Source organism: Diabrotica virgifera, chromosome 5 (assembly GCF_917563875.1).
Source record: "Diabrotica virgifera virgifera chromosome 5, PGI_DIABVI_V3a".
Classification (NCBI taxonomy): Eukaryota; Metazoa; Arthropoda; class Insecta; order Coleoptera; family Chrysomelidae; genus Diabrotica; species Diabrotica virgifera.
Window position 1 is genome coordinate 233,366,971 of NC_065447.1, and position 12,882 is coordinate 233,379,852.

The window sequence follows — 12,882 nt, forward strand, 5'->3', positions numbered from 1 at the left end:
AATTTTTAAAATTAAAAACTATACTACACTTTAATAGAGATCTGATTCCCAACTAACATCTAAAATGCCATAAACCAATAGACGAGTCTCTCTTTGAGAACCGCTCGGTGTGAAAAAGGTTTTTTTCTTGCTTAAACCGGTAGGTGCAATCAAAAAAGTCTTCTAGAGCGATTACTTGGACTATACTTGCAATTTTTACAGTCTTATTTAGAGAAAAATGCTCCGAATGTACAAAGTGAGATCGTATGTGATTATTGTAACATTGCTAGTCACTGAATTCATTGAAAAACGGCTGTAAATCATTTAATTTCAAAATTAATAACATAATTTACCAGAGACTATAATAGATATGGTTTAACAACTTTCCTTTCATGTCTAGGAGATATCTAACCACAATTATGCGCATAAGAGCTGTGGTCACTGTGAACACTGTGAACATAGATCACTTCAGAGCAATGTCAATAGGAAAGGCACGGTCGATATAGTGGAGTGGAAGTCACCCCACGAACGTGCTCCAAAGAAAGTGAAGACTGTCCAATCGGCCGGAAAGATGATGGCCACCTTTTTCTGGGATTCACAAAGTGTGATCTACATCAACTTCTTGAAAAAGGGCAAAACGGCCACAAGAATGTACTACGACACATTCTTGGATCGATTTGACGCCGACTTGTAGAAAAAACAGCCTCAATTAGGAAAGAAAAAAGTGCTCTTCCACCATGACAATGCAGCGGCTCAAACCTCCGATGTCGTCATGGCAAAACTGGTCTATTTGGGCTACAAACTATGGCTACAAATCGATATTTGGTATCTCCCTCTACAGTTCTATTTTTAAAATGGCCAGATTCACTCCTTCTATTAATATTTTTCTCTGATTCCTCACCATCTAGCACTACTAGAAAGAGCAACATCGAGCTTGTCCATGGACACTCGTTTTCACCGCAAAACAGCACTAACTTTTTCTGAGTTTACACATTTCATTGCCGCAATGAACAACCTTGAATTTTCCACCGAAATCTGACGTCATTCGTCTCAATATTGCGCTTGCAAATTGTCGGTACCGCTTTCGAGGAAACCAAAGCTTTAAAGAAGTTGGTGCATCGCTGGGTCAAGTGTATCGAGCTAAAATGAGACAATATTGGAAAATAAATCGGCACTTTTCCTAAATTTTCGTTATTCTTTTGGTGGCTAATAGCCCGATCACAGAACAATCTGACCCAAAAAAAATAAAGGAAGGACGAGAATTTGGGAATAGGTAGTTGAAATTGTCATTATTATATAAGAAAAAGTTTACAATTCTACATCCCCTCCATTTTACAAAAATCGAGGTGAATACCCCTCTCGAAGATGAAAAAAATACATTTAAAATAAGACCGGAATTGGATAAGATGACTAATTCTAAACAACTTTTCTTCTCTATAGTTTTTTCACTAAGTCAATACTTTTCGAGTTATTTGCGAGTGAATATGTTCTTGTTTAACAAAATAAAACATGTTTTTGGACGGTTTTTCTGAGATAACTCAAAAAGTAAGTAGTTTAGCGAAAAAAATTTTCTTAGCAAAAATATAGCCCATCAAAAATTGAAAAAAATGGTGTATACGTGAGGTTTGTAGACCCAGTAGAAGCAGAGTTGCAGCTAATGAAAAGTAGGTTCTTCTTCGTCAAATTCCAAATCGAATATTTCAATGTGAAATAACCCAAAAACGGAGCAGTTTTAGGGGAAAATTCATTTTAACTTTTTAAAGTGTTTAAAAATAGGTTTATTTTTGTTTTTAAAGAAAACTTGTAATATTAAAAGTAAGTGAATTACGCTCCAAATATTGTTGGTCCCTTTTATTTTTTGGTAAAAGAATCGCGAAAATCACCCCCTAATTAGCATCACATATACGTTTTAACATTACCACTTCACAAATTACTTTGTCTATGTATTATTTATATGATCTGTAAGTTTCATCGGTTCAAAGTGCTTCGTTTTGAAAAAGCTGTAGTTAAAATGGCTTGAACGAGTAACTAATCACGAGTTTAGGCAAATTTTGAACAGCCATAGCATAACTAATTTTTGTCTAACAAGAAAACAAAAAATCAAAAATATTCATAAAAGCAAAACGTACATTTTATTACTCTTTGAGATTTTTCGTATCCCTAATTGTTTTTAAGTTAATTCCATAAACAATTACGATTTTTTTCAAAATAAAAAAAAATGTTTTATTTTAAACCCAATTTTTTTCAAAACTGAGCAAAATAACTTGTAAAGCGGTAACGATTAATTTTATTTGAGAAGCTAATTAAGGGGTGATTTTCGCCATTTTTTTTAGCCAAAAATAAAAGGGACCAACAATATTTTCAGCGTAACTCACTTACTTTTAATGTTAGAAGTTTTAAAAAAATAAACCTTCTTTTAAACACTTTAAAAAATTTGTAATGAATTTTCCCCGAAAAGTGCTCCGTTTTTTAGCTATTTCACATTGAAATATTCGATTTGAAATTTGACGAAGAAGAACCTACATTTCATTAGCTGCAACTCTGCTTCTACTGGGTTTGCAGAGCTCATGCATACACCATTTTTTTCAATTTTTTGAAGTTATACATCTTTAGGCACGAGGATAAATTTTTATTTTACTGAGCGCATGCGCACACCGACAGTATGGTATAAACGTTATACGGGATCTGATTGGGTGTTAAAATCATCTGTCAATAATTGTTCAATATGGAGATTTTCTATAAACAAATTAATGTTGTGTATATTAGTTTTTATTGTTGTGATGGCAGAGAAAAAAAGCAAGTTTATAATATTGTAGTGACTTTTTAAATAGTTTTTAAAAGCGACAGGTACGTAATAATTGTAAATGTTTCAGTATCCTAATAAAAAATTTCATAGGTACCTACCTATTTGGAAAATTTAAAAAGATCCTACCAAGATAGTATGTAATGTTTTGATTTACATAATTTGATTACCATCAAAATTTCTATCAATATTCACCTAATATATTGTTTTCTTACTCTATGTTTTGTTGTATTTTAATATTTCTTTCAATTCTAAATAATTTCAATTCAAAATCAAAATAATTTGGTTAAATTCAGAACCGTCAAAAGTTTAATCCGTTTAGTTAGTTGATCTTCGCACATGATGACACATGTCTCCCTGGGTAAAAGTTTAAGGTGAATGAATTTCAATACTAACTGCGCTGATAAGCGGGTTCGAACCCCAATGGAAACTTTTATTTTTTTATTTTTTTTATACATTTTATGATTGTAGGTTTATTTATTATATAATTTTTTTTCAGAAAATACGTATTTAGTTAAAAAATTTTCCTACATTGTTCAGAAAACATTTGTGGAATTTTTCAATGTGTTTGTTTGTGTGTGTTTTATTCTTTTATTATTTTAATTTTTGGCACTGTTTTAAAAAAATTTTTGAGATGTAGTAAGTATTAAAATTAGTTTAATATTTAAATAAAATATAAATAAACTGTTTACAGTATATTAATTTCGTTGAAATCATATAATAGAAGTATAACTTCTTACGTGCGTACAAAGTACACACGCATTCTTTTTTATAAGCTATATTTTTATTAAGAACATTTTTTTCGCTAAAATACTTACTTTTTGAGTTATCTCCGAAAAAACATTTTTTTTTTGGTTAAAAATGAACACATTCACTCGCAAATAACTCAAAAAGTATTGACTTAGTAAGAAAACTCTATAGAACAAAAGTTGCTTAGAATTAGTCATTTTATCCAATTCCGGACTTATTTTAAACGTATATTGGAGGGGATGTAGAATTGTAAATTTTTTCTTATATAATCATAGACAATTTCAACTACCTATTGCCAAATTTTCATCCTTCCTTTATTTTTTTTGGATGTTTTCGTAAAATTTTGCGTTCCCTGATCGGGCAATAAGTACTTATCGGACCGCCCTAGTAGTAAAAGTGTCTTTTAGTAAATGTATAATTTAAGGGAAACACCAAATAGCGGTAAAGGTATTTATTGATGGAACCGACACTAGGGTAAAGTTTTACCCCGGGAGAACTTTGAACACTGACTGTTACGCGCTTAGATGAGGACTGATCAAGACTGAAGTTAAAGGCACTTCTGGCCTGGTTGACGTGATTCTTGAGAATGATTCTAAATGTGTATTCTTTATCAGCGGTGGCACTTAGTATTGGGGTCAAGCCACGCGTTGAGTATATTTACAAATATTGAGAACAAAGAAATATATTTGGTCATCAAATTAAATAACAAATTGCTTCATGTCATATACGGGGTGATAAAAATATACTGTTCAACATCGAATATGAATAATGAATGTTTGATATTGGACAGTAAACTTGGTTGTCACTCCTTGAGACATTTAAACCATATTCTCAACTAAAATACAATTTGATAGACTTTTTATACTCGTATAACTAGAGTACACATAACCAAACTTATATGGAATCACCATGTATTTCAAAGTAATATTGATTTTTCTTGAAAAAAACTTGTAAGACAATTAGATTGTACGGCTCGGTACGGTATAGGTTATTTGCTTGAGTGGCAAATGGAACGAAAATAAATAAACTAATTTTGCGTCCAAAAACGAAAATATGCCTCATGTGGGGTTATAGAATTTATAACGGGAAAGATTATTGGTCTTGTGGAGCAAGCAATGTTCTCAGAGGGACATAGCTGTAGAGCTAGGCGTAACACAGGGCGTTCTGTCCAAAACCTATGCTAGGTAACAGAAACTACGAAAGCTCAAAAATAAAGCAAAGGAAAGTCGCCAAAAAGTAATAACGGCTCGCCATGATCGTTTAATTGTCCAATCAGCTGGAAGACACCCAACCATTTCTCACCTACAGCTCCAAAGGCAGATTTTGGAAGCTACAGGTGTAACTGTTTCAGTTGAAACGATAAGAAGAAGAGTTCGTGCCGAGTAGTATACAGTAGGAGACAGTTATGGATTCCCGAGTTATCCAGGCAGCACAAGATTGATCGCCTAAATTGGTGTCTTCACCACCAAAACTGGAACATTGGGAATTGACAAAATGTGCTATTTTCAAAAACAGTCAGAATTTAATGTAATCAGATGGAAAATCAGATGACTCACGAAATCGTGTACTTAGAGGTCGAGGAAGACAAGCAAGAACGAAAACTGTCAGATCTGTTCGCAAATATAAAAGGGAAGGTGTATTGTTCTGTAGAGAAATTGTGATCCGTAAAAAAACTCCTTTAATTTTCATCCAATTAACTTTAAGTGCTCACAGGTATGTTGATGACCTGTAGTTAGGCTTTGAAGAGGTGCAGCAGGAGAAAATTTAATTTTATTGCATGATAATGGACCTCCATATACCATTAGAGCGACTAGAGACATCATTGAAGCAGAAGGTATCTCTTGTTTGGAGTGGCCTGCTTGCTCACCCGAGCTTAACCCTATAGAGTATTTGTGGAATATGCTTTAAAGAAAAATTAGAAAGGTGAAGTTTTCAATCCTAATAGCAACATTTATAATATTGAAAAATATTAAAAAATTACTAAAAGATTTTAAATTGAAAACTTATTGGTCCATTTCACTGGTGACACCTCCATGGCTTCTAAAAATTGCAAACCAGATTGAGGCTGAAGCGAAGAAGACAAGAGGGAATTCAAAAAACTTACAATTCACGACACCGTCTGTTCAGCTGGTAAATTCCAACGGAAAAAGGACCTAGTTACTCAAAGGAGTAAAGACCAATATAAAAATAAAATTAAATTCCATTTTTATTCAGTTGCAATGCGAAGGCAAAACAATCCTATTTTTCACTTACGAATACTGAGCGCAGTCCAGCACTCTGAATCGACGATTTTCGACTCCTATTGGAGTCTCATCGGAGAGACGTAGGCCTGCTGCTCCATACTCGAGGTGACCAACCATGAAAGCTTAGCCCCACATTGCAACTGACGTGTATGGATTAGATGACTAGCGTCATCTGGCAATTAAAAGGTGAAGTTTTCAATCCTAATAGCAACATTTATAATATTGAAAAATATTCAAAATATTACTAAAAGATTTTTAAATTGAAAACTTATTGGTCCATTTACCTTATGACACCTCCATGGCTTCTAAAAATTGCAAGCCAGATGAATGCTGAAGCGAAGAAGACAAGAGGGAATTCAAAAAACTTACAATTCACGACCCCGTCTGTTCAGCTGGTAAATTCCAACGGAAAAAGGACCTAGTTACTCAAAGGAGTAAAGACCAATATAAAAATAAAATTAAATTCCATTTTTATTCAGTTGCAATGCGAAGGCAAAACAATCCTATTTTTCACTTACGAATACTGAGCGCAGTCCAGCACTCTGAATCGACGATTTTCGACTCCTATTGGAGTCTCATCGGAGAGACGTAGGCCTGCTGCTCCATACTCGAGGTGACCAACCATGAAAGCTTAGCCCCACATTGCAACTGACGTGTATGGATTAGATGACTAGCGTCATCTGGCAATTAAAAGGTGAAGTTTTCAATCCTAATAGCAACATTTATAATATTAAAAAATATTCAAAATATTACTAAAAGATTTTTAAATTGAAAACTTATTGGTCCATTTACCTTATGACACCTCCATGGCTTCTAAAAATTGCAAGCCAGATGAATGCTGAAGCGAAGAAGACAAGAGGGAATTCAAAAAACTTACAATTCACGACCCCGTCTGTTCAGCTGGTAAATTCCAACGGAAAAAGGACCTAGTTACTCAAAGGAGTAAAGACCAATATAAAAATAAAATTAAATTCCATTTTTATTCAGTTGCAATGCGAAGGCAAAACAATCCTATTTTTCACTTACGAATACTGAGCGCAGTCCAGCACTCTGAATCGACGATTTTCGACTCCTATTGGAGTCTCATCGGAGAGACGTAGGCCTGCTGCTCCATACTCGAGGTGACCAACCATGAAAGCTTAGCCCCACATTGCAACTGACGTGTATGGATTAGATGACTAGCGTCATCTGGCAATTAAAAGGTGAAGTTTTCAATCCTAATAGCAACATTTATAATATTGAAAAATATTCAAAATATTACTAAAAGATTTTTAAATTGAAAACTTATTGGTCCATTTACCTTATGACACCTCCATGGCTTCTAAAAATTGCAAGCCAGATGAATGCTGAAGCGAAGAAGACAAGAGGGAATTCAAAAAACTTACAATTCACGACCCCGTCTGTTCAGCTGGTAAATTCCAACGGAAAAAGGACCTAGTTACTCAAAGGAGTAAAGACCAATATAAAAATAAAATTAAATTCCATTTTTATTCAGTTGCAATGCGAAGGCAAAACAATCCTATTTTTCACTTACGAATACTGAGCGCAGTCCAGCACTCTGAATCGACGATTTTCGACTCCTATTGGAGTCTCATCGGAGAGACGTAGGCCTGCTGCTCCATACTCGAGGTGACCAACCATGAAAGCTTAGCCCCACATTGCAACTGACGTGTATGGATTAGATGACTAGCGTCATCTGGCAATTAAAAGGTGAAGTTTTCAATCCTAATAGCAACATTTATAATATTAAAAAATATTCAAAATATTACTAAAAGATTTTTAAATTGAAAACTTATTGGTCCATTTACCTTATGGCACCTCCATGGCTTCTAAAAATTGCAAGCCAGATGAATGCTGAAGCGAAGAAGACAAGAGGGAATTCAAAAAACTTACAATTCACGACACCGTCTGTTCAGCTGGTAAATTCCAACGGAAAAAGGACCTAGTTACTCAAAGGAGTAAAGACCAATATAAAAATAAAATTAAATTCCATTTTTATTCAGTTGCAATGCGAAGGCAAAACAATCCTATTTTTCACTTACGAATACTGAGCGCAGTCCAGCACTCTGAATCGACGATTTTCGACTCCTATTGGAGTCTCATCGGAGAGACGTAGGCCTGCTGCTCCATACTCGAGGTGACCAACCATGAAAGCTTAGCCCCACATTGCAACTGACGTGTATGGATTAGATGACTAGCGTCATCTGGCAATTAAAAGGTGAAGTTTTCAATCCTAATAGCAACATTTATAATATTGAAAAATATTCAAAATATTACTAAAAGATTTTTAAATTGAAAACTTATTGGTCCACTTACCTTATGACACCTCCATGGCTTCTAAAAATTGCAAGCCAGATTGATGCTGAAGCGAAGAAGACAAGAGGGAATTCAAAAAACTTACAATTCACGACACCGTCTGTTCAGCTGGTAAATTCCAACGGAAAAAGGACCTAGTTACTCAAAGGAGTAAAGACCAATATAAAAATAAAATTAAATTCCATTTTTATTCAGTTGCAATGCGAAGGCAAAACAATCCTATTTTTCTCTTACGAATACTGAGCGCAGTCCAGCACTCTGAATCGACGATTTTCGACTCCTATTGGAGTCTCATCGGAGAGACGTAGGCCTGCTGCTCCATACTCGAGGTGACCAACCATGAAAGCTTAGCCCCACATTGCAACTGACGTGTATGGATTAGATGACTAGCGTCATCTGGCAATTAAAAGGTGAAGTTATCAATCCTAATAGCAACATTTATAATATTGAAAAATATTCAAAATATTACTAAAAGATTTTTAAATTGAAAACTTATTGGTCCATTTACCTTATGACACCTCCATGGCTTCTAAAAATTGCAAGCCAGATGAATGCTGAAGCGAAGAAGACAAGAGGGAATTCAAAAAACTTACAATTCACGACCCCGTCTGTTCAGCTGGTAAATTCCAACGGAAAATGGACCTAGTTACTCAAAGGAGTAAAGACCAATATAAAAATAAAATAAAATTTCATTTTTATTCAGTTGCAATGCGAAGGCAAAACAATCATATTTTTCACTTACGAATACTGAGCGCAGTCCAGCACTCTGAATAGACGATTTTCGACTCCTATTGGAGTCTCATCGGAGAGACGTAGGCCTGCTGCTCCATACTCGAAGTGACCAACCATGAAAGCTTAGCCCCACATTGCAACTGACGTGTATGGATTAGGTGACTAGCGTCATCTGGCAATTGAAATTTTATTTTTATATTGGTCTTTACTTCTTTGAGTAACTAGATCCATTTTCCGTTGGAATTTACCAGCTAACAGACGATGTCGTGAATTGTAAGTTTTTGAATTTCCTCTTGTCTTCTTCGCTTCAGCATCCATCTGGCTTGCAATTTTTTGAAGCCATGGAGGTGTCACCAGGGAAATGGACCAATAATTTTTCAATTTAAAAATCTTTTAGTAATGTTTTTAATATTTTTCAATATTATAAATGTTGCTATTAGGATTGAAAACTTCACCTTTCAATTTCCAGATGACGCTAGTCACCTAATCCATACACGTCAGTTGCAATGTGGGGGTAAGCTTTCATGGTTGGTCACTTCGAGTATGGAGCAGCAGACCTACGCCTCTCCGATGATGACTTCAATAAGGGTCGAAAATCGTGGATTCAGAGTGCTGGACTGCGCTCCGTATTCTAAGTAAAAAATACGATTGTTTTGCCTTCGCATTGCAACTGAATAAAAATGGTATTTTATTTTATTTTTAGAAAAATTAGAGCTCGCCGGGATAATACACAAAACACCGCACGGCTAATTAGTACAAGATGCTCTTGAAGGATGGGGCAACCTACCACAACAAAATGTTGATAATTTGATTAGAAGCGTGCTCACGCAAACTCAAGCTTGCATTGCATAGGGACTAGAGGTGATAACACTGACTACCAGAAAAAAAAAACAAACAAAAAATTAATAAAAACAATTTACACATTATTCGTTTTACATTGAAATTTGTTATGCTATTGACTTTAAAACACCTATTTCAATTTGTTCGTTAAATACTTTATTGTTTTATGTAATTGTTATGTATTTGTCATTAAATTGCTTTAAAATAAATATTGTTTGACTTCTTGTGTTCGTTTTTTTAAATTCGCACGAAAAAATAAAAAATATCAGATGATTCCATACAAGTTTGGTTGTGTGTATGTCAATGAATCAGTCAGTATCCATGGCTTGTAATAAATATTCATTGTATCAAATTAAACATTGTTTTCTGTCGGTGTCCATGCGGAAGTAAAACTCCCCAAAAGAATTTTCATTTTTCTTTTACACAGAGTAACGATTTTCCTATATATCACTTTTTGTGGCATTTGTAGCAGCAAATGACCCGAATAAAACGCCGAAATGTGAAGTGAAAAAGTCGGTTAGAAAGAGTAAGAATGAATAAATTTGTGAGTTGTATATGCGGAGAAATGCAAGTCCGCACTAGTTGGTACAATATTTGTGGCTGGCAGTATGACAATGATATATACAAGAATTTGTGGGAACACATGCTCCGGGACTCCGGGGAGTTTGGCGACTTTGCCAGAAACAGACCTAGATCAAATGGTCACATTTGACGTAATATATACGTATTACAGGGTGGAATACAGTTGATTTCAAACCCTTTTTTCAGTGCTTCATTAATTTTGACGTCATATAGGGTTTTAAGAATGTTACATGCCAATTTTAGTTAAATCTGAGAGTTGTCAGAATATTTATATTTATATAAACATCAATATTTATACAAATATTTGCCGGAATATTGAAGTTTAAAATATTTTAATTTAAAAATAAATAATAATAAAATCAAATTTCACTATACAATATCCGAATATACCAATGACATATTTATATTTACGTCACTGAAAAATTACTAACCTAGAAATTACAATTGTCATTTTACCATACGATACTGTGAAAATACTGTCACGATCGATTACTTTTTTGTCAAATTATCTTTATTCGCATCATTGATTGGTTATCTATTTAGAGTATTGTAAACGCCAACCAAAACCAATTATACATCTATATATAAGTATAGTCGGTTCGCTAAACTCACACACAACTGGCTAGTGATTTTAGTCGGTAATTTTTTTTTGTTTTTGGCCAATTTTGCAAAAATTATTAACTATTTATTAATTATTAATTAGGGTAAAGGCCCCAGTTGTTGACCATGTGCTAGTTATTGGCCTACTAATATGTTTTAATTAGAATTAGGAAAATGTTGGTATTTTGTTAATTCTAACCACTTTTTTTAAGTTTGGCAACATGTCTCCTAGAGTATGACACATCTAGTTTCAAGGTAACCATTACATTTTAGTCAGTATTCGATGTTGAACGAGACAGTGTTCTGTGCCGCTAGTTTTCAACCGAAATTTTGTTATTTACCTAGAGAAACTTGTGTTGGTCGGTAAGTACTATATACTGCAATTCACTTTCTACTTTATGTTTTATGTTTTTGTGAGAATATAGTGTATGTCCTGCTTCAAATTGCATAACGAATTTAACGTTATTTATTCAAATAACGTAAATTTTAAGGTGGCCAACTACTAATGCATAAAATTATCAATGTTTCAGTTATTGGCCTAGATGGCCAATCCAGATGTTATCAGAAGTGGGTTTAGGGCATGCGGTATATTTCCTTGGAATTCTTCTGCTCTTGACTATTCAAAATGTCTTGGGAAAGAATTTGAAACTGAAGATAATCTGGATGAGCACAATGATTTACCAACACTTATTGATCCAAATACAAAAATTTCTTATAAACAATTTTGTGAAATAGTTGGCAATGACAAAATTAAACAGCTATGTCGAAATAATTGTAAAACTCAATCTGATGATTACTAAATATTGAAACAAATCTTTTCAGCATTTACAGAAAAATCCTCGGTAGAAATATCTACAAAGGACGAACAAGAAAAAATTTTAGAAGAAGAAGTAGAATTTTTAGACACAAGTGAAGTAATTTTCGATATAAATGATATACCTCTAATAATAGATGATACTGAAATAGTAAACATTCCTGAAATGGAGAACGAAACCTTGATAGTACCCGAGAATGAAATTTTCAACATGCAAGGAATAGAAGAATATACAAATGAAGCTGAATCAAGTGTGACGAAAACGGTTAGAGAAGATCAAAAAACCAAAAAACCCGAGAAATCCCTAAACATTTCTGAAAATACATCTGTAAATGCTACAAATAAATCTATTGCGACTTACTTAATATGGCCAGATACTCCAGCACGAAAAGGAAAAAAGCAAACTCAAAAGCTTCCATTTGTTCTAACTTCATCAGATAGAAGAAAAATAGAAAAAGAAAAAATGGAAAAAAAATTAGAAGAGGAGCGCAAAAAGGAACAGAGGAAACTTAAAAGAAAGGAACAACAAAGTATTAAAGAAAATCAAAAGAAAATAAAAACCTCGAATAATAAAAAACCCAAAAAGTTAGCTAAAACTTTTAACAAGTCTGAAGAGAAAAGTAGACAACCCATAGAAATGACCAACAAAATTAAAAAAGGGTGTAAAAGTTGACTTTCCTATTGAAAAATATCCAGAAAAGACAAAAAAGCATTGAAAGTGTTTTCTCCTCTAAACCAGGAAAGTAGAAGTAACAATACTGCGGTTTTTGAGCCACCACTACCTGAATTTGTCAAAGTTCCTACACCAGAATTTCATTCTCACACAAAATCATCAAGCTCTGTAAGTAACCAAGATAATCTTCACATTTTCAAGCATTCACCTACACCAGAAGCGAATTTGAGATTATCTCCGAAAATATTTCTCGTCCACACTAAATCTCCAAGCCCCTAGAAAAAAATTGTATCCAAACGGAAATTATTTGATGATAATACAAATCAGTCCTCAACAAAAATTACAATTCTGTCTGATAATTTATTATCAAATATTCCTTCACACTTCGAAAATCGAAACTTGGTATCAAACGTTCTTCCGCGTTTTAAAAATACAAACTTGGTATCAAACATTCCATCACATTTTAAAAATCAAAAAGTCTCTAAATAAAAGGTGTGTGTTATCTATGTGTACTAAATATTACAGAGTGTAAGGAAGGCATTAGATGCCA

The 12,882-nt window shown here is 33.8% G+C and overlaps 1 protein-coding gene across 1 annotated transcript in view; it reads left to right on the forward strand.

Annotated features, from left to right (window-relative positions):
- LOC126885591 (uncharacterized) overlaps nt 1–12,332 on the forward strand; it is an 88,774-nt gene extending 76,442 nt beyond the window's left edge. The window contains exon 4 of the mRNA XM_050652189.1: nt 11,668–12,332. Within this exon, the coding sequence (XP_050508146.1) occupies nt 11,668–12,332 (665 nt within the window). The remainder of the gene's footprint in view (nt 1–11,667) is intronic.
- The last annotated feature ends 550 nt before the right edge of the window (nt 12,333–12,882 follow it).